The sequence below is a fragment of the Bos taurus genome, chromosome 26, assembly GCF_002263795.3.
Source record: "Bos taurus isolate L1 Dominette 01449 registration number 42190680 breed Hereford chromosome 26, ARS-UCD2.0, whole genome shotgun sequence".
Classification (NCBI taxonomy): Eukaryota; Metazoa; Chordata; class Mammalia; order Artiodactyla; family Bovidae; genus Bos; species Bos taurus.
Window position 1 is genome coordinate 36,612,434 of NC_037353.1, and position 21,229 is coordinate 36,633,662.

A 21,229-nucleotide genomic window follows, 5' to 3' on the forward strand; every position below is an offset into this window, starting at 1 on the left:
TCCATCCACCCATCCATTCATTCAAACTCCCATTAAATACCCACTGTGTAGCAGGCCTAGAAATAAAAGGATGACTAAGATGGGTCCCCCCAACAAGAAGCCTGTAGTCTAGTGGAGGAGACAGGAAAGCCATTCTGCTACCCTTAACACTACATTCTATTTCAGACCCAGACTGGCAATACCACAGCTGATGACTGGCTCACTTCAGTTAGCGATATGAACTTTGAGTGACCTTGAACTTATTTCCAAAATCCAGTCATCCTCATATAACCAGACATGCACTAGGAAAGGATATTAGAAAACCTATATTCTATACTACTTTTTCTTAAGAATCACGTTTTATTTACCAAAAAAAAAAAAAAAAAGAGAGAGAGAGAAAGTTATAATAAGGGGAAAGACAAGCTTTATACAAAAGTCCTACAATGTAACTCCCTTTGGCTAAAAACTGTAAAAACTGGAAAATTTGTTTGTAGATACTAAATATGAAGTCACATAGTCCTACAGTACAGAGAGGCTAGAGAAGGTCTGCGGGTGCATCAAAGCATATCTCCTTCAATAAAAAAATCAAAGTATGTACATTTTTACCAAAAAAAAAGTTAAAATCATGTGTATGTGTGAGAGAAAGAGAGAGACAGAGAGAAGCAGGTAAATGGCACTAGGGTGGGCTAGAAAAGATGCAGGCACAAGCAGACCCTCAGGAACTAAAATGACGAGTGACGTGAGCCTGCTGGCCTTGAGAACTAGAGGTGAGGGTTAAGATCAGGCACCAAGAGATTCATCAGGAGTCAAATCCACAGGATGATCAATTCTAAGACAAACAGCAGGCCCTACTGGGTGAAAGAGATGTGTTTGAGTGAAAAGGAGAAAAAAAAGTCAAATCCAAGTTTTCTGTTTTCTTTTTGCGGGGAGAGGAGAGGAGGGGTGACCATCAGAGTTACAATCCACCGGAGTGCTGTGCCTTCCCGGTCTGTCTATAGCGGCATACTCATCTGGCCCAGGTGTGAACAGCATCCAGCTCACTCATGGAAGGTCAGGCCCCAGGGGAGTCCAGCCTTGGGCTCCGGTGGGGTGTGCATGGAGGCTGCCTGTCCCTGTGCCTGTGAGGACTTCCTTCTGCTCCAGGACAGGCTAAGACCCCAAACCTCCCAGGGAACGTTCCAGCTCTGGCTTGGTAAGGTATAAAACTATACTATTTGGGGGAGATGCATTGCAAATAAGTCATAAAGATTCTAAGGATAACATTTTTAATTTCAATAAAGCTTTTGTGATGTAGTAGACTAAACCTCAACCTGAGGACCAGAAGGCTTGAGTTTGAATCCCGACTCTTCCAAATGTGTGACTTTGGGTGAGTGAATAAACCTCTCTGGGTGACATTTTTATCACCCAGAGATCAAGACAACGCTTATCCCACAGGGTTCATTAATGTGACAAATACTTGTTGAGCACCTACACTCTGCTCAGCGCTATTCTAAACACTGGGATGTAGGGATGAACAACACAGCAAGGCCCTGGTACCTGAGTAGTTTATATTCCAGCTGGAGAGACAGGAAAACCATAAGCAAACAAAAAAATGAACAAATGATTTCAGACAGTATTGGGTGCTATGTTAGTTTCTTAGGACTGTTACAACAAATGACCACAAACTTGGTGAATGAAGATAACAAAAATGTATTTTCTTGCAGTTCTGGAGGACAGAAGGTTAAAATGAAGGCATCAGTAGAGCCGCATGCCCTCTAAAGTTTCTAGCAGAGAATCCTTCTTTGTCTCTTCCGGGTTCTGGTGGCTCCAGGTGGTCCACGGCTTGTGGCAGCATCACCCCAATTGCTGCCTGCATCTTCATGTGACCTTCTCTCTGTAGTTCTCTGGGGCCTCTCTTCTTCTTACAAGAATAGCTAGTCATTATAGGACCCCCTCTAAATCCAGGACGATTTCATCTCAAGATCCTTCACTCACACTATTTCCAAATAAGGTCACATTGTGAGGTTTCAGGGAGCATGAATTTGGGGGGCATACTAGTTATTTTTAAACCATTTAATTGTACCCTTTATATCTTAAATTTTAAGAAAAAGATTTTGCTGTCCTTTGTGGCATGCGGAATCTTAGTTCCCTAACCAGGAATTGAACAGGCACCACCTGTCTTGGAAGTGCGATGTCTTAATCACTGGACCACCAGGAAGTTCCCTGGGGCACACTATTACCCCAATACCCATCTTGTTCAGTGCTCTAAGGAAATAGATGAGGCAATGGAGGAACGTGTCTGGGGAAATATCTTCAACAAAGATGGCCAGGGAAGGCGTCTCTGAAGAGGTGATTGCCTAACAAAGAGCAGCCTGCTACAGGAAGAATGTTCTGGGGTCCAAGAGCCCAAAAGGATGCCTAAGGAGGTGACCGAGAACTGAATCTGACATGAGAACTGAATGTGGTGAAAGATCTCAAGAACCAGGAGGTATTACCTCCCTCCTCCAAAGGGCTCAAAGGACTGAGCTTGTAATCCCCCCACCAAAGAGAGTGGGTGGTCCACGCTCAGGAAGCCCCAAGCCACAGAGGGCCTCCCTTCCAAGAGCACATTAATTTATACGCCTCTCTCCCCACTGCCCCTCACAATGCAGGTGGTTTCCTGACGCAGGATATTAGCTTTCAGCTGCTGGAGGTCCCTAACCTCCATGCTGGCCTAAAAGGTTTCGTCAGGTTTGGATAAGCCTCAGATAAGGAGCTGAACTTTTGCAGGCTTATGAGAACTGCACCTCCAATCCTTCAGAGATTCGCTCATCACGAACCTTAATCCATCTCAAATAAATCTTGTGCATACAGACGTGGTTTCCCACCATGGCTGTTTCACAAGGAAAAAGAACAGCTTTGTCTGCTCTGCAAAAGCCCTCTCTGTTGACATTGTGCCCGTAGATTTAATTTCCGAGATTTACATTTTAATTCTTTAAGATATTCAGGAGATAAATAAACAGAGAGGCCCATGGTTGAGACACAGCCCTTTCCTCGAAAACCTACTTGCCTTGTTTTCCTCTCTCTGGAGCCCTTGTTTCTTTCTCTTACCAAATTTAATTCAATTTTCTTCTCCACTCTGCTCAGGGTTCCCTCCCTATCTTTTAACCCTTTACTTTCTTTTCAGCCACCTTGTCCTCCCATAATCCCCTCTCCTTATACTGGACCTCCCAGATTGGCTGGTCACTTGTCATGGTTGAGTGGTGTCCCCAACTCAAAAGTTCATGTCCACTCTGAACCTCAATACGTGATCTTGCTTGGAAATAAGGTCTCTGTAGATGTCATCAAGTTATGACATGGTCACATTGGATTAGAGTGGCCCCTAAATCCAGTGACTGTTGTACTTATGAGAAGAGGCTGTATGATGGTGAAAGAAGAGATTGGAAAGATGCAGCTACAAGCTGAGGAAAACCAAGAGTTTCTGGGAGCCTCCGCAGCCTGGTTAAGAGGCAGGGAAGGACCCTCCCCTAGAACCTTCAGAGAGAGCAGGGTCCTGCCAACATCTTGACTTCAGACCCTTGACTTCTGAAACTGTGAGAGAATAAAATTCTGTTGTTTTAAGCCTTGAGGGCTTAAGTTTTTGGTTATTCATTACAAGAGCACCCAGGAAACTAGCAGAGCACTCAGCCTGCTCTCCACCTGTCTCTCACCTGGGTCCCCACCTCACCTGGAGTCCCACAGCTGGACCCCAGGACCGGCCCACTCCTCTAGGGAGGCCCAACCTCTGACTGACCTTCTCGTTATCCATGACTGTGGAGGCCATGTGATCTCTATTCCTATGAAGAACCCAACTAAGGTTTCTTTGTTCTCTCCATATTTTATTATGAAGTCTTCAAACATATAGCAGAGGTGAGATAATTTGCAATGAACACCCATATAGCTAACACCTACATTAACTATTAATCTGGTCCCTCCAAAATGACTTTGTGATACGGTGGTAAGAATTTGAACTAAGTCCAATTGCCTGGTTCTGAATTCAGGCCCTGTTCTTTACTAGATGGGAGACCCTCTACAAAGTAAAGCTACGTGAGCTTTCTGAATCTATTTCAGCATATGAAAAATGGGGATAAAAAATGAAGATAAATGAGTACGTGAAACTCTTAGGGTCATTCTGGGGAAGAAAGGCGTTAAAGTATGTGCCTGGCACATTGTACACAAGTAAGCAGAGGCCGTCTTTATCCTCTGCCACCCAACACATAGCACTTTCATCGTGTACACAGTACATGCTATTTCTCTGCTCAAAAAGCTACAATGGCTTTCTTGTGGTTCCTAGAACAAATCTAAATTTTGCTGCCTAGATTTAAAAATAACCAAGAAAACTATTGTTCAAGCTATCTAAAATATCAAGCTAGTTTTTTTATGGATTAAACTTCCATCAACTCAAGGGCATAACTAATTCACTGTAAAGATTAGAAACACCGATTGGTCAACCTTAAACAGCAAAAGGCATAATAAAATGAATAAGGAAGTGCAGTAACTCAACAACAATACTATGCACTTGGTAGACAAAATCTTTTCAATCACACTGGTAGATTTTGGGGCACAAGAAAGCAGAGAGGCTTTTGGCCCTTGACAGTCTGTGAAGCCTCCATCACTGGTCCCACCCAGTCCTAACCTAGAGCCTGGTGAGTTTACTGCACTCTCAACATCCCACAAGCACAACACCAAACTTGTCTTTGCCTCCACCTCCATTCAGACTGTCTTCCATCTGCCCACCTACAGGTCTGCCCTGGTCCTGTCCACTCAGGTCTTCCGCCTTCTTTAAACCATCTCCAGCCCCGCTCTTTCAGCGGAAGAACCCCCACCCTCTATGACTTCCTCCAGCACTGAGAAAGAGTAGTGCCCATTGGCCCCTAGACAGACTGGCTTTGAGTTTCCAATAAAGTGTCAACTCTTGGAAGGTAGAAATGTGTCTGCTATATACCTCATGTTTCTGTTCATACCCACACAGACCACAGTACGTAATACCTACTGATTCATTCTGGGTCCAAAACCTGTCCCCTCAAAAAAAAACAAAAACAAAACACTGGTGAAGGAAACAGAATGGAAAAAAGACTTTTGGACTCATGGATAAGAAAAGATTTGGCTTTGCTGTCAACATCCAACTGATGCAGTGACAGCATCTGCTTCAACCTTACTAAGCACTTAAATTGTCGAATATAAAAGGAAGTGTGTGTACATGTGTGTGCACGTTCATGCATGTGCACACACATAAACCATACACACAAAATGCAGTTCCTCTGAGCTTTGTCGTTTTAGTCCACTGTTATTCATCAAACATCTATTGAGCACCCACTATGTGCTAAGCACTGCACTTGGTGCTGGGAATTCAAATTAAAAGACACAGTTCCTTCTGTCCAGGGGCTTAATCTGGGGTGGGAAGACTTGCTCAAACAGATCATTACAACAACATGAGTTGAGAGAAGTGCTGAAGGAGGCAGGAGGGGGGGATACGAAACTCCACAGAGTAGAAGGCAAATTCCCCACCTGTTGGGACGAGTGAGTCAGGGTAACCCAGCAGAGAGTTATCCTGAGTTTTACAAAGTGAGCAGGAGCAGGGACATATCTAGGAGAGGAACTGGGAGGGGAGCTGAACTCACAACCATTTCAAGATAAAATGTCATTGCAGGGATTGTAAGCATGATCCTAATAAAGACATTAGAGGAGACTGTGAAAATGCAAGCTTGCTTCTCACACACACATACACTCATTGGAGACATCAGCATGGACCAAAGAGCTCAATCCCTTCTGCTTCCTGGGGACACAGAGAAAATACAGCTTTCTCCAGATCAGGAAACTAGCCCGCAGCAGACATGGAATCTACCAGCAACTTGATCTCATACTTTCAGGCTCCAGAACCATGAGAAATAAATGCTTGCTATTCGACACCCCACCCCACTCCCCAGTTTATGGCATTTTGTTACAACAGCCGGAACTGACATAGATAGGTATCTAATAAACTCACCCCTCTGCATCTGGGTGGTCCTGTTGAGCCTAGGGAAGGTCAAGGATCTGCGACTGCAATTCACCAGGAGTAGAAGAAAGTCCTTCAGTGGGAATCATGACAGTGTGTTGTAAAACCTAAGTCAGACTTCGTGAGTTGAAAACCCTGACTTAACCTTGGGAGTAGGAATGTGCAGATAAGCAAGGGGAGAAGCCTAGAATGATCCATGTGGTAATGATGAGAGCTAGACACACCAGTAAGAACTCGCATTTAATATAGATACAACTGGTTGTACATAGAAACAGACAGGCATATATACATGGGTTAGAATATACACACATGTGTTTTTTGCTCTGTTAACTGAGACGGCCTAAAAGAAATGACACCCCAATAACAATAAGCATACCCAGCACCCAGATCTTGGTTTCTAACATCATTCTCCAATAAAAGGAAGCAGGGCTTCTTTAGGAAATGCCTGAGTCAAGGACAGAGATGGGAAATACACAAGATGAGCATGGAGCATCTTATAGTATCAGAAAGTATTGCAGAAGGCCTCAAAAAATAATTGACAGTGATATGTCAAAGGGACACAAGGAGTCTGCTGAAAGAGCTTCCAATGGACAAGCCAAGAAAATAAATTAAATGTGTATTACATTGTAACCCAAGGTTTAGAGTAAAATTCTATGAGGTGAGGAGCCTGGTGAGCTACAGTCCATGGGGTCGCAAAGAATCAGACACAACTGAGCAACTATCACGTAAGATAGAGAATCCTTTGCCAGAGCATGAGTTGTGAGTCAGATCCCTGGGTCAAGAAGATCCCCTGGAGAAGGAAATGGCAACCCACTCTGGTATTTTTGCCTGGGAAACCCCACGGACAGAGGAGTCTGGCAGGCTACAGCCCATGGACTTGCGAAAAGTCAGGAACAACTTAGCGACTAAATGACCACAACAAAATAGAATAAATAATCATAAGTCCATCCTGATCTAAATATATGATTGAATAAAGTAATAAATGAAGCATAGGAACCAAATCTCCCTTGTAGAAAAATAACTTGAGTAGCTAGCCTCTGTATAATAAGATGGAACAATGGAACATAGCTCCGCACTTTCGCTAAGACTAGGCTATGCATAGATTTCCTTCCAAAGAGTACAGTGTGGAAAGGAGTCAGAAAGTAATTTTGCAGTGGAAAAACTTGACAAACACTACGTCAGCCAGGTGTTCAAGATCAACATCAAGAGTCATAGATCATGATGACAGGAAATGCCTTTGATATGAAGTCAGGCAAATGGAGCTTTATCTCTGTGATCTTCCCCAAAACCCATAACCTCTGTCTAATCATGAGAAAAACATCATTCAAATTCCCAGAGAGGGACATCTACAACAGAGACTTCTCAAAACACCAGGACTCCTCAACACTGTCAAGGTCATCGAAAACAAGGGAAGTCTTAGAAACCGTCACTGCCAAGAGGACTCTAAGAAGACATGGATACTAAAAGTAATGTGATGTCTTGGATAGGATCCCCGAAAAGAGATGGAACTTAGGTAAAAACTACGGGAATAAGAATGGGCTTCCCAGGTGGCGCAGTGGTAAAGAATCCGCCTGCCACTGCAGGAGACGAGGGAGACGCAGGTTCAACCCCTGGCTTGGTAAGATCCCCTGGAGGAGGAAATGCAACCCACTCCAGTATTCTTGCCTGAAAAAATTATATGTAAAGAGGAGCCTGGAAGGCTACAGTCTATGGGATTGCAAAGAATCAGACACAACTGAGCGAATGATCACGCACACATGCACTCATGCAAGGGAATCTGAATAAGCCATGGAGTTTAGCTAATAATAATGGATCAATATTGGGTCATTAGTTGTAACAAATGAACCACGTTAATGTAAGATGTTAGTAATGGGGAAATGGGATGCAGGGTATATGGTGACTCTCTAGCTTCACAATTTTTCAGAAAATCTAAAACTTTACTGTAGAATAAGGTCTTTCAACCAAAATAAATAAATATATATTTCCCTGGTCCCTGTCCCTTCTCCCTGTGCCCAGTCTCTTGTGTCTAAGATTGTACCCTCTGCCCCCAGTCCAGTCCCAGTCCTTTCCTGAGTCCCTAGTGCATAGTATAAAGTGGTTATTAAATCCCCATGTATCCCGGAGCCAACTGCTGCTGCTAAGTCACTTCAGTCATGTCTGACTCTATGCAACCCCATAGATGGCAGCCCACCAGGCTCCCCCGTCCCTGGGACTCTCCAGGCAAGAACACTGGAGTGGGTCGCCATTTCCTTCTCCAATGCATGAAAGTGAAAAGGGAAAGTGAAGTCGCTCAGTCGTGTCTGACTCTGTGCAACCCCATAGACCGCAGCCCACCAGGCTCCTCCGTCCATGGGATTTTCCAGGCAAGAATACTGGAGTGGGTTGCCATTGTCTTCTCCTTCCCAGAGCCAGGGCCCTGCCTTTATCTCAGCATTCACACCCACTTTCCCTCCCCTTTTGTCTCCCACTCCCAGTCTTGCTCTCCTCGGCCCAAGCCCCCCAGGGCAGACAGGTAAGTAAAGAAGAGAGCAGAGCAGAGGCTGAGGTTGGAACTGAAACCAGCTGGAAAACACTGAGATAGTGTAGGGGGAGAAGGGTGGGAGCCTTTAAGAAAAAGTCAGAAAAAGAGGAAAGGAAAAAATAAAATTGACCCTGGTGGGATTCGAACCCACAAAATATAAAATAAAATCCTGCCTCTACTACTCATTACTTATATAAACATCACTAGATGAATTCTACTCTGTGCTTCAGTTTTCTCCCCTGTGAAGTGGGACTATTGGTTATAAAACCTACTTCAAAAAATACGGGGACAGATTCAACGAGAAAATGTGTACAAAGCAATTGTCCCAATGCCTGGAATACAGGACGTGGACAAATACTGATGGTCCCATCATCATCATTATTATCATCCCAATAAAATAAAATTTGCAAAATAAAAATTCCTCTTGTTATTAGCAACCATCTCAACAATAAAACTGACCCCCTTTCATTGATCTGGCAATTGTGAAACTCAAGTAACTGGGAGGGAGACTCTGAGACCTCAAATGAAATGCATACTTCAGGATTGGAGTGAGGACACAGAATCTGCTACAAGGAAAAGCATTACTCGAGGCCAGCTGGCAGGGAACAGATCACCTTGCAGAGCCCACGCAGAATGTTATGAAGCATCTCAGAGAATGTGATTATTTAAATATGCCTCTCGTTTTCCTACACAACACACTCACACAAAGTGAATCTACGTGAAATTAAATGGTAATGTTCAGTTTGTGCTGGAAAGATGAATGCATTTCCTACATGACTCGGAATATTCTACTGAGTCTGAACAGAAAGGGGGATGATATATATACAACATAAATATTAGCATAGAAAAGTGTGACCAGGGAACCAGCCACTTTCCACCATAAGAATGTTTACGCATTTTTCTCATTTACTAGTTAGCATCATATGACAACTTGGAGTTTTTCCCTGGAGGTGGTAACAATAGATTTAATTTATTCACCCAAATCCCACATTCATAAAGAAAACAATATTTCATAATGTATAATGTTACCAGGGGGACCATAATTCATGGCTAAAGGGTCAGAGTTTTATAACAGATGGGTTTTCTGAAGTGGTTGGGAAAAACCTAAGATCCAACTCCAGCAGTTAGACCAACACATTTGAAAAATGCAAAAGAGCTTAAGTCAAGCACATTATAAATGGCAGTGGTCACTGTCATCACAAACCCACCTCAACAATTAACGAGCTGGGCTGGGCTGCCAGAAAGCAAACTATGATTTATTGTTCTTTTCAGATTAGTAAAAGCAATGCCACCCAGTGTGAATTCCATTATTAACACACATAGGCAAGAACTGATGTTTCCAAAAAGCCTTGAGAGTACGTTACACTTCTGCAACCGTGCTTCTTTTCACCTTAATTCTCAGCCACCTCATTCTCAACCTGTTTCCACCCATGTTCTCTGGGCAATACTCAAAATCTGCAGCATGGGACATTTTTGTACTCTTATTAACTCAAGTTCACTTAAAACTTCTTAAAACAGAGCGTCAGCAGGAGGCCACATTGGGTCAAGGATCTCCCCAACTCTCATTTTACAGATAAGAAAACCGAGGCTGCTGGGCAAAGCTATTGGCCCAACCTCCTCAACAAAGCAACAGCCCGACTGGGGGAAAAACTGATGTCTACTAGGCATATTTATACACACACAGTAATGTGCTGTGCTTAGTTGCTCAGTCGTGTTCAGCTCTTTGCAACCTCATCGACTTTAACCTGCCAGGTTCCTCTATCCAGGGGGATTCTCCAGGCAAGAATACTGGAGTAGACTGCCATGCCCTCCTCCAGGGGATCTTCCCAACCCAGGGATTGAAGCCAGGTCTCCTGCATTGCAGGCGGATTCCCTACCATCTGAGCCACCAGGGAAGCGCATACATTAATAATGTATATGTAATACAGATGATGAACACATACATATGCACTGGAGCAAAGTGGCTTTTTACAATCTGAAGACACATAGAAGAATATTTTATTGGTGTCTTTGAGGAGTATAATTTGCGAGCCTTAAGTCATGGCACAAGACTTCACACAGGCACAAAATATGGTGCTCAGCAGAGGTGAGCTGGCTGGGTGGAAGTTCCCACTACCCACCACACTTCCTCAAGGGAGCAACTAGGGCCTGAGGGCAGGGCCCCATCTCAGCCCGGCTCGAGCATGCTCAGCACTCAGCCTCGGTCCTGGTTTTAACTTCTTACATGCTGTTCTCGTGCATTTTCACAGCAGTCAGTGTGGTGCTTTTAAATGTTACTAAGACCATGTGACTCTTCTACTTAAAACTCACCACTACCACCATGGACTTCCTTCCTCTGATCCCTAGACCATGCCTGCCCTCCTCTCTCTGCTCATTTCATACAACTTCCTCTCTCACACCAGCCTCTTTCTGATTCTGGAATATGGGGGCATTCCTGCCCACCAGGCCCCTCCCTTGCAAGTTTTCTTGCTGGTCCCCAGATCCTCCAATAGCTGGTCTCCCTTGTCACTCTCTGGCCACATCCATGTAACATCCCTGGCCCTCTGAGCACCTAGCGTACCATCCATGATATTTTCTTCACTGCTTATGCTGTGCTGTGCTTAATCGCTCAGTCATGTTCAACTCTTTGCAATCACATGGACTACAGACCATGGAGAATCCATGGGGATTCTCCAGCTAAGAATACTGGAGTGGGTTGCCATGCCTTCCTCCAGGGGATCTTCCCAATCCAGAAATTGAATCCAGGTCTCCCGCATTGCAGGCGGATTCTTTACTATGTGAGCCATCAGGGCAAGCCCAAGAATACTGGAGTGGGTAGCCTATCCCTTCTCCAGGGGATCTTCCCAACCCAGGAATCGAAAGGGGTATCCTGTGTTGCAAGCAGATTCTTTACCAGCTGAGCTACTAGAGAAGCCCTTACTTCTTGTATCCCTCTTGAAATTTACCTTGTTTATTAATTTGCATGCCTGGCACCAAATGTTCCCCAAGCTCGACCATGAGTTCCATGAGAACAGGGGACTTCGCCGTCTCAGTCACTCCTTTATCCTCATAGAAAGTACCTCACACACAGTTACCGGTTACAAGATAAACAAGTGCGCTATGTTTGAAAGGTATCAAAAATTACTTGAGCTGGAAGAAAACCCTCTCTAATAGCAAGATCCCAGCTCCAGGTGAGAAGTGAGGAGGAGGGAAGGCTATGCCTCTTCAGGCACAGAGTCTATAAAGGACTTCAGTTCACTGAGCAGAGAATTAACTCAATGGTGAAATCTTTATATGGTGCCTGCTGACGCTTTCAAATGCCCAGCTGAGTGGTGGTATTCTCATTTCCAAGCCACTCAGTTTCTGTTCGATTTCAGAATCAAGGTTGAGCCCATGGATGAGCATTCAAAGGTGCTTCAGTAACTTCAAATGAGCTGTGCGGTGTGTGTGTGCAGTCTTGACTTCATTATTAAACGATCAGTATAAAAGTGCCCTAAAACTCAAGATTCTAGACACATGCGCACGTACAGCATTTTCAATTGCATTTGATGTTGTGAAGAGCAATTCTGTGGCTCTTCAGAATTCCTGAGAGCCATCCAATGGCTCATGAGCTCTGTGGATGCCAGAGAATGTGGGTCAATTAAGGCTCCTTGAACATGTGGGCCCATGGTCCCCAGAACTCCTACACACGGAAAACCCAGCTGCGGACCCACTGGTCCCTGACTGTCCTCGGGCCCTGTGGTCTAACTGTCACAGCAAGTGGCATTTACAGATGAAAGAACCGAGACGAGCTCAGAAACGGCTCTGAGGGTAGAAATCGGCTCCCATGTGCACACACCACAGTACCAGCAGAGAAAGGCCGGCAGTAGCTGCTGCGCTGTCACCCGCTATAACAAGATTGATCTGTAGTGAAAGAAAAGATAATGCTATCCAGAGGAAAAAACTTGTTTCCTCTGAGAACATCTGATGTTGTCAACTTGCAAGTCTGTTTCCCTCTTCTGCCAGCCCTAGTGCACAGCAGCCCCAACATGCAAGGATTCCTCTGGTCAAAGAGACCTCACTCACTCACGGCCAAGAGTACATTTTTGCAGACCAGCACCCCGCAACCCAGCTGCCCTTCAGTCCCTGGGTAAACCAAAGCAAGCCAGGCCTGATGCCCATGGCATGGCCAGCCCAGAGCCACTCACAGTGGCCTCGTGTAGACGGGCGGCAGAAATGGCCCTGTGGCTCCTGTTCACCTGAAACCACATAGTTTTCTGCTGTTTATTTCTAGCACACTTCATGGCCCCTGCGTTTCAAGTTAATGGCACAATCTGGTAGCAGAGTCTCCGTGCACCCACCCCCCATCCCCCGCCCCAAGAAGAAGCTGTGCAGTCACGTTTCAGACATTGTCTGCAAGACACAGAAGCTTTGTCTTTTTCCTGAGGTTACTGTCACTGACACATTTTTACTGTCACATTTTACTGAGCATTCATTTCACAGGCAGAATGGCCAGAAGCAGAGGTAAGGCGGGGTACCAGCTGGTGAGTTCTTGGCCATCATTTCAGAGAATGTCCCTCTGTATGAAACAGTCCTGCAAGGCCAGAGCCATGTAAATAATTCACAAAAGCAAGTTCAGTTCTCCCCATCTGTAATCCTAGTACTATCTCACAGGGCCAGGGGTAGCTAGCAGCTTCTGTCTGTGGAAGATGCTATTAAGTCTCAATAGTCCGAGATTTGCAGGTGATTATAAGTTTTGCATATCATTGTTACCAACAGTCAAATCCCATCAATGGAATGGCATGACTGATTAAAAAGGAGGCAAACTTGACATGAGCAGCCTGATAAGCCATTTTTTTATACTGAATACAATAACTGAACGCTCATGGTTTTAGGTAGAAAAGCCAGATCTGATACCAACCTTTTCTCTCTCCATTCTCCAGGGGCCTCGGCACACCGGCTCCAGCGAGACTTTTCCAAACTCACGCATTTTATGTCTCAAAAGAAGACATGTAGTTTGGCATTGGGGAGAGCTTGGCTCTCTAGTTTATAGAAAAAAATAAAAACTGCCTCCCAGAGCATGTCATTGAACCCTCAATGTGTCAAGGAGGAAAACGCACTGTAGCCAGGACCCTGACGGCAGCACATGCCTTACACCCACAGTCATGGCACCTTCTCAATTTTGCCCATCGCTTCGTCTCCAGCCAAATGGAACTTATTACTTCAGGCTGGTTTAGATTTATGAATTATTTATAAAAGTAGGTCTATGACTCCGCACTCTTAAAAGACAACACAAGTCCCTTCGTTGTTACCCACAACTGCACTTCGATCAGAGAAAGCAGACAGACCTTCTCCATCACACGCTGCATGTTTGGGGTAAAATAATCGTCGAGAAAATATCCAGCCCATAAAATCATTTGGAAGCTACTTATGGGATGCCTGGATTTTTTTTTTTTTTTACACTGGTCTCTTTTATCCTAAGGCAGCCTGGGATTCGAGAATGAGGTGGCAGGCATGGAATACACATGCTTCCCATCTTGAATATATAAACAATCCGGTCTGTCCACTTTCTTCCAGTAGTTTGAGATGGTGATGAAAAACGGAAAGAGGCAGTTGCCCTGAATGTGTATCTAGTGGGTTCAGTAAGGCCATGCCCGCGAGACTCCCAGAGTGCAGAAGCTGTGTATCCTGAATGGGGACTTAAAAATGAGGCAGAAGGACACGTAGCCTACGCTGTCCCTCTCCAGCTCCCCAGAACATATAAACTTGACTGGGAAAATGTGTAAGACACTGCATACCCTTGCCGGGTTCCTCTCAATCACTGGCCCAATTGGAGGGGTTGTGAGGTTCCCCTGGGCTAAAGGGCACAAAGTGACCAGCCAGCCATGGTCTTGCCCACACCTTTGCTTGACAGAGAAGCCCCCAGGTGGAGGTGGCGTGTGGAGACCTGAAGCAGAAGCTGGCCTGGATGAAGGAGCTCTGAGAAACAGGGGCCTCCACCTGATGCCCTCCAGAGACATCTGCTCCCCACCTGTCTCACAAGCCCACAGCAGCCCTGCCCTCGGACAGGTGCCTGGCATGAACCCGTGCCCAATGTCCCTGTCCCAACTGTCCAGTCCTCGTTCTACCCCCAAGCAAGGTCCAGAGGAAGGGGCAGAGGCTGGATAGCAGAGGCTCTGGAAGGCTCATGGCACTTCAGGCCACCCCGGGCCATGCTCCTCACGGTACCTCTGTCCTAAAGTCCCCGTGGCACGTCCACAGAAGGATGGAAAGCCCCATAACCCTCTGCACACAGGTGATACTCTTTCCCAAAAGAGCACAAGCAATAGAAAAGCAGAGAGGAGGCAATGAGCTTACCTTGCTGGAAAACATCTGCCAGGAGGAAGGAAAAGCAGGAGGAAAAAGGCAGAGAGAAAGGAGAAAAAAATTAGTAATTATGTTGCAAATGACAGTGATGAGCATCACAGCTAACACACACTGACTGTCCTAAACACTCTTAGTACAATATTTCCTCTACTCAGAGGCAGCGGTTAAAAGCTTGAGCTCTGGAAGGGAACTGCGTGGGTTTAAATCCTGGCTCGATGCTTACTAACCCTGTCGCTTACAGATTCCTAAACCACAAATACATTTGCATTGGAAAGATTAAACAAACTGTGTCCTGTGTTTTAAAGTCTTAGACTGGTGTCCAGAACACGGTAAACATACAAAAGTTGCCAGTTACTATTCATTTTAATATTATTATTTTCACTACAACCCTATGAGGCAAGTTGCAATATTATCCTTACTGTATAGATAGGGAAACTGAGCTTCTGGATGGTTGAGAAACTGATCCAAGACCACAGAGGAATAAGCAATGAGCTCAGGATTGAACCCAATCTCCTGATTCCACAAACCATCTTCTTGCCTGCTACTAAGCTGCCGGGCTGGTTTATAAACAACCCAAGTGACAACTGCACACCACAGGATAAACAGAGGAAAGACCTGTGAATCTACTACAGTTCCATATTTAAATCATAATAAGCACAAAATCTGTATGAATTCTCCACATACAATTCACAACTAATAACACCAGGTCTTCATATAAAATCTGAAGTCAAAATCTGTGACAAGTTGAAAAAAAAATACTTATTCATCATTTTCAACAAATATTTGAGAGGCTACTATATGCCAAGCACTAGGTCTGGCATCTGAAAACACACATATTAGCAAAGAGCATAAATTAACAAGCACTGGCTAACGCCCTCCAGTAGTAACCACTAGGTATACTTCTGGGCTCTGTGCTCATTTGCTTCAGTTATGGTCAGCTCTTTGCGACCGCAGCCCACCAGACTCCTCTCTCCATGAGATTTTCCAGGCAAGAATATTAGAGTGGGTTGCCATGGCCTCCTCCTCCAGGGATCTTCCTGACCCAGGGATTGAACCCATATCTCCTGCATTGCAGGCAGGTTCTTTACCTGTTGAGCCAACAGGCTTTGTATAAATGGATTAATCCAAAACGAATTTGTTCTGTCTGCCTTCTTTACTCTACAATGATTATGGGGGTCATCCATGCTGTGGCATGTAGTAGGTCATTCATTCTCACTGCCAGGTAGTATTCTACTGGGTGATTTTATGATTTTATCATAATTTATTTCTCCATCCTAATGTGGATGGATATTTGGATTGTTTCTGAAGATCAATTGTTGGGCAATTACAAACTGTGATGTTTTGTCCATATCTTTTGGTGAACATGAATGCATAAGTCAGGTACATTTTTCAAGAATTTTTTTTTTGATGTGGACAATTTTTAAAGTCTTACTTAATCTGTTACAATATTGCTTCTGTTATGCTTTGGGTTTTTGGTCACGAGGCATGTGGGATCTTAGTTTCCTGACCAGGGATCGAAACCTTACCCCTTGCATTGGAAGGTGCAGTCTTAACACTGGGCTGCCAGGGAAGTCCCTACAAGGTACTTTTTGACATCAGGCTCACCCTGCTTCTACAGACTCCCAATCACCCCCAAAATATTCCTGTCTGGTCCTACTTTCTCATCCAGTAATTCAAAGACGGAGGATAGCATTGGCAATACAGACACCCCCATGCAGATGTAAGCCAGTTCCTGCCCTGATCATGGGGTTGTGCCATGCTCAGTCATGTCCGACTCTTTGCAACCCTAGGGACTGTAGCCTGCCAGGCTCCTCTCTCCATGGAGAGTCTCCAGGCAAGAACGCTGAAGTGGGTTGTCATGTCCTCCTCCAGGGCATCTTCCCAACCCAGGGTTCAAACCAGGGTCTCCCACACTGCAGGTATATTCTTTACCATCTGAGCCAACATGGGGTTATAAATAGGTACAAAACTTCTACAAGATAGTTTGACAGTATGTATGGAAAAGTTAAATATACATCCTTAACCTAACACCACCACTGCTAAGGATGTCATCTAATGAAATACCTAAAGTCTACACAGATGTTCATTACAGCATTGTGTATAAAGGACAAGCAACAGAGACTGTCTATTTGCCTGTCAATAGAGAATCAAATCAAAAACAATACATCCATTCTATGGTTCAGCCATTTAAAAAGGGGGAAGATTTTTATTATTTTTGAGCAAAGAAATCAGAAAGTAACATGCAACATGTATCCTGAGCCCATGTATGTGCATGTATGGGTGTGTATGTCTAGAGACCTGTGATGATGGTCACAGAAATGTTAACCTTCAGGTAATTGCATCTGGGACCATTTTAAATATTATATAAGAATTTCTGTATTATTTTAAATTTAACAATGAACATGCCCTACAATTACAAGCTGAATTTAAAATTTACCTGCATCTTAAAAACTAAATGAGAATTATATCATCAACATCTGTATTTGCTGTCAGTCTTCAGCTAAAACATCAGCTCCCACAAGGTCACAAAGAGCCAAGGGGCCACAAATGGTGTGGATAACCATGTACTTAATGGGTTAAACAGACTGCAAGGAGAGAAAACCAGTGAGAACAGTTTTCATTCCAGGTTCCTCCGCCCATGGAAATCTCCAGGCAAGGATACTGGAGTGGATTACCAGTCCCTTCTCCAAGGGATCTTCCTGACCCAAGGATCAAATCTGGGTCTCCTACATTGCAGGTAGATTCTTTACCATCTGAGCCACCAGGAAAGCCCCCACTGGGGCACATGTGCCCTCATAAGGGGTGTCACTCACATGCAATACACATGCTCCCCAGGGCACACCTAGGCCAGTGGCTATAGGACAGATGAGACCAACATAGGCTTACAACTCCCAGGGAGTTGGCTAAATCACCACCCCTTCTCTCACACTCAGGAAAGCCAACTGGAATGTAAATGGGCCAGACTGGTGCCATTACAGGAAAACTTAAACCCTGCTTTAATTTATACATGCTATACATTACTCTCTAACCTCAGTAATTCATCACTGGCCCAAGTTCTGACACAGCAGTGTATACAAAGCTACTCGGCCCCCATGCCCTGACGGTCCAGAGACGGTCAGAAGGACCATGTGCAGCTCCCTAAATTACCACAGTCACGTGCATCTGCCGCCTGCAATGCACAGTCTGAACCATCCACCCTCTGACCAGCCTGCACACCTGGAGAAGCCCTCCTCCTCCCCCTTCAAATGTCACGGCCACTGTGAAGTTTCTCAGAGCCTATCCCTGCAGAGAAGGAAGTCGCTCTTTCCGCCTCTGTGCTCCCAGAGTAACTTGTGCATGTTGCAATTAGAGTTCATACTATAATTAGTTATTTATGAAGACCATGTGCTCCTGAGAACAAGAGCTATGCGTCTTGATGGCCTTTGTGGATCCTAACTGCCTGGCATAGGGTGTTCCCACACAGGAGGGAAGGGCAGGGGGCTGGTTCTCTCAACACTCATCTGCTACAACCCCTTGTTTTATAGATGAAGAAACTGAGTCCCAGAGAAGGAAGAGATCTCTCCCAAGATCACACATGGTGTCTGTGAAAGGCTGAGCCAGGACGACATGAGATTCATTTAACCTTAATGAAGCACAAAATCATCCCTATTAGTAGCAAAGTACAAATTAGAGATTTATCATTATCCTTTAATGAATACAGAAAAAAATTTCCAACATTGAAAACATCAGTGAAATGAGATTAGCCTTTCAAATACGGATCCAGCCTCGACATCCGTCCAGAAACTTCAACCTCCTCTCCATGGCTTTCAGTACTGATCTGAGTTACTGGAAAGTATCAGTGGGCAGGGAGGGAGGAAATTCAGGCAGAAATTCAGGAATCAGAGACCTTATTCATTCCAATCTCACTGTATATGTCATGGTTTAACAGACAAACCTACATAGAGTACTATTCCTATCTTCTATCCCAGAAAACTCTCCTGATTTTCATATAAGCTATTTCAGATTCTTTTCAAATCCACTTTTCAGCTTCATTTACATTTTTCACCTTTTTATTCAAATGTAAATTTTAATAAACACTAGTATAAATATTACAACAATTTTGCACATGAGTTATCTTGTAATTTACACTCTAAATTTATGTCTTTTGTACTCTATGACATAAATCATTCCATTCTTAGCATTACTTAGCTCTTTGCTCTGAATAATAACTGCTTGGGTATCCTCTTTAAAATTTCACTTTTCCAGACAGAAGCAGCCATCCAGGCTCATGTTCAAATGATTCATGGACAGAAGAATGGAAAATAAGTGAGACGAAGGTAGATTCTGTGCCATTTTACACCTGCCGAACTGCAGACCTCAGAGGACATCAGCCACAGAAATACCTTTTGTCATCTTCTATTCTGGTGCATGTGTCCACCACCTCCAACCCACAAGAACTAGTCACTTATAGGAATTAAATGGTCTCAAACTTCGAGGGCAGTCATCTCCGTCCAGTCTAACCAACCACTAAGAATTATTTGGGAGTCAATCACTTACAACCTTTGAACCAAGCCGACCTGGAGAGATTTTAACGCTCATGCCACTGCGTTGGGGAGGTTAAGTCTGATGATTTACAGAAACCTTTCCTCATCCCCCATCCGCTGCAGCAGAGAATGACTGAGAATAAGACTCGGTGCCATCTTCTCTGCTCCGCCAGGAACTGGAAATCATGCAATTAAGGAGTTAGGAGTTTCCAGTACCCAGCCTAGCCACAGTCAGGTTGAACCCAAAGGACACCAGGGATACTTGTGCAGAGGAAATGAACTCCTTCAGACAAAGCTCTGCTCATACTCACTTCCCAAGGGAAAAAACCTCAACCCTAACCATTCACGTCAACAAAGAAAAGCCTGTTCTCCGACCCCACCCCCACCAGAGCCATTCTGGTCCTATAGACAGATGAAAGGGCATCTATAAATTGGCGATTCAGATGTAGGAAGAAGCAAGTAAGAAAGAACGAACTCAGATTTGCCTTTCTTGGCCTCAATGTCCACTTTCTTCTGTTAGGAATGAGCATCAAGGATATTTGCCCACCACCCCCATAGCTACTGAGAGATTCACACCCCAGAGATCTTTAATGCACTGAGTCCTCCAGAGACAGGAGCCATAAAAAGACCAGATTATTTATTATTATTAATAAGTTATGGCAATTAGGCTGGGTGATTCCTAAACGTTGCTGATTAAAAACTTGCTTGAGTGCTACTCATCCACATGGCTCGTGTTTACCTCTATTAAAAATGATTTAACCACACTCTGGGTGAACCCTTCTCTTGTGCCTGGGTTAATAATTAGCGGTGCACAGAGCCACGCAGGTTAAGTGAGTTGGATCTCCTTTATTTATCTATTGCTTTGTTTTATGAGGGGAACTAGATGGCAGTCTTATTGCCCGTTCAGTCTGCTAGGAATAATTTACTATTTCAATCCATAGCTCAGCTCATAACTATGGTTAGAGAAACCCCCACTATTATTATAGAATCACATTTAGCCCACATCCCACAGCATTAAAGAAATGCCAAATAGTGAAAGTGTGCCTGACTTCTCTAAGACTGGGGGAAGTAGTTACTGGCCCTCGAACAATGTGATCATACCACTCTCTCAATTTTGCTTTCTTTTCTAGGTTAAATTATGTATGAAGGGAGTTTAGTTTCTTGAAAATGCCTGTACTTAACTCCCATTTAGGAAGTCTCACCTGGGGAAAGAGCTGTCTCGTGAGTCCTCCTGTGGTTTGAACTACAGAAAGAACATTCTCTTTCAAGTACCATTCTCTTTCAAATGTCATTACAGTAAAGCCCCATAAATGCTACTGGGACCTAACTAACCAGGGGCAAAAGAAGGGACGTAGGGAGCAGTTGGAATGAACATCACTTCCTTGGATGGGGTCAAGTTCACCACTAACCAAAGTCAATTTCAAGGTCAGCGGAGCTGCCCCCTCACGAAGTTTCAAAAACCAGCAAGCTCTAGGCACAGATATTGAAGAGTTTCTAGAATTCAGTCTGTATACCTCTGCAGATCTCTGTAAATTTATTTTCAAGGTTGACAAGTGGGGCTCACCAAAGCCTCCCCTGCACTCCAGAATAGTTCAGCTTTAAACTGAAGAAGTCTAGGTCCAAAAATGACAGGTGACTTTCTCAGGGAGCAGGGTTAACACCTTCTCCCCCAAATACAGTCCAGGGCTCAGTCTCCACATGATTCTGGCCACCTGAACCCATGACCTAAGACTGGGTCCCACCCCTCACCAGGTGGAAACCCAAAGTGAAGCTTCCTGTAGCCTATGTTCTGACTTGTAAAATCAGCTGATAGGGATAAGCTTCTGTCCTACCATAGGAGTATCATGACGGTCAAGTTAGATCATTTAATCAGCATGCAGCTCATAGACT

At 44.4% G+C, this 21,229-nt stretch overlaps 1 protein-coding gene across 5 annotated transcripts in view; it reads right to left on the bottom strand.

Moving 5' to 3' along the window:
* Nucleotides 1-21,229, bottom strand: part of GFRA1 (GDNF family receptor alpha 1) — a 231,529-nt gene that overhangs the window by 147,446 nt on the left and 62,854 nt on the right. For 2 of the 5 annotated variants that reach the window (XM_010820040.4, NM_001105411.1), the window contains one exon: nt 14,808-14,822. The exons of the other annotated variants lie outside the window; for them this stretch is intronic. In XM_010820040.4, the coding sequence (XP_010818342.1) occupies nt 14,808-14,822 (15 nt within the window). The remainder of the gene's footprint in view (nt 1-14,807; nt 14,823-21,229) is intronic. 5 annotated transcript variants of the gene reach the window in all.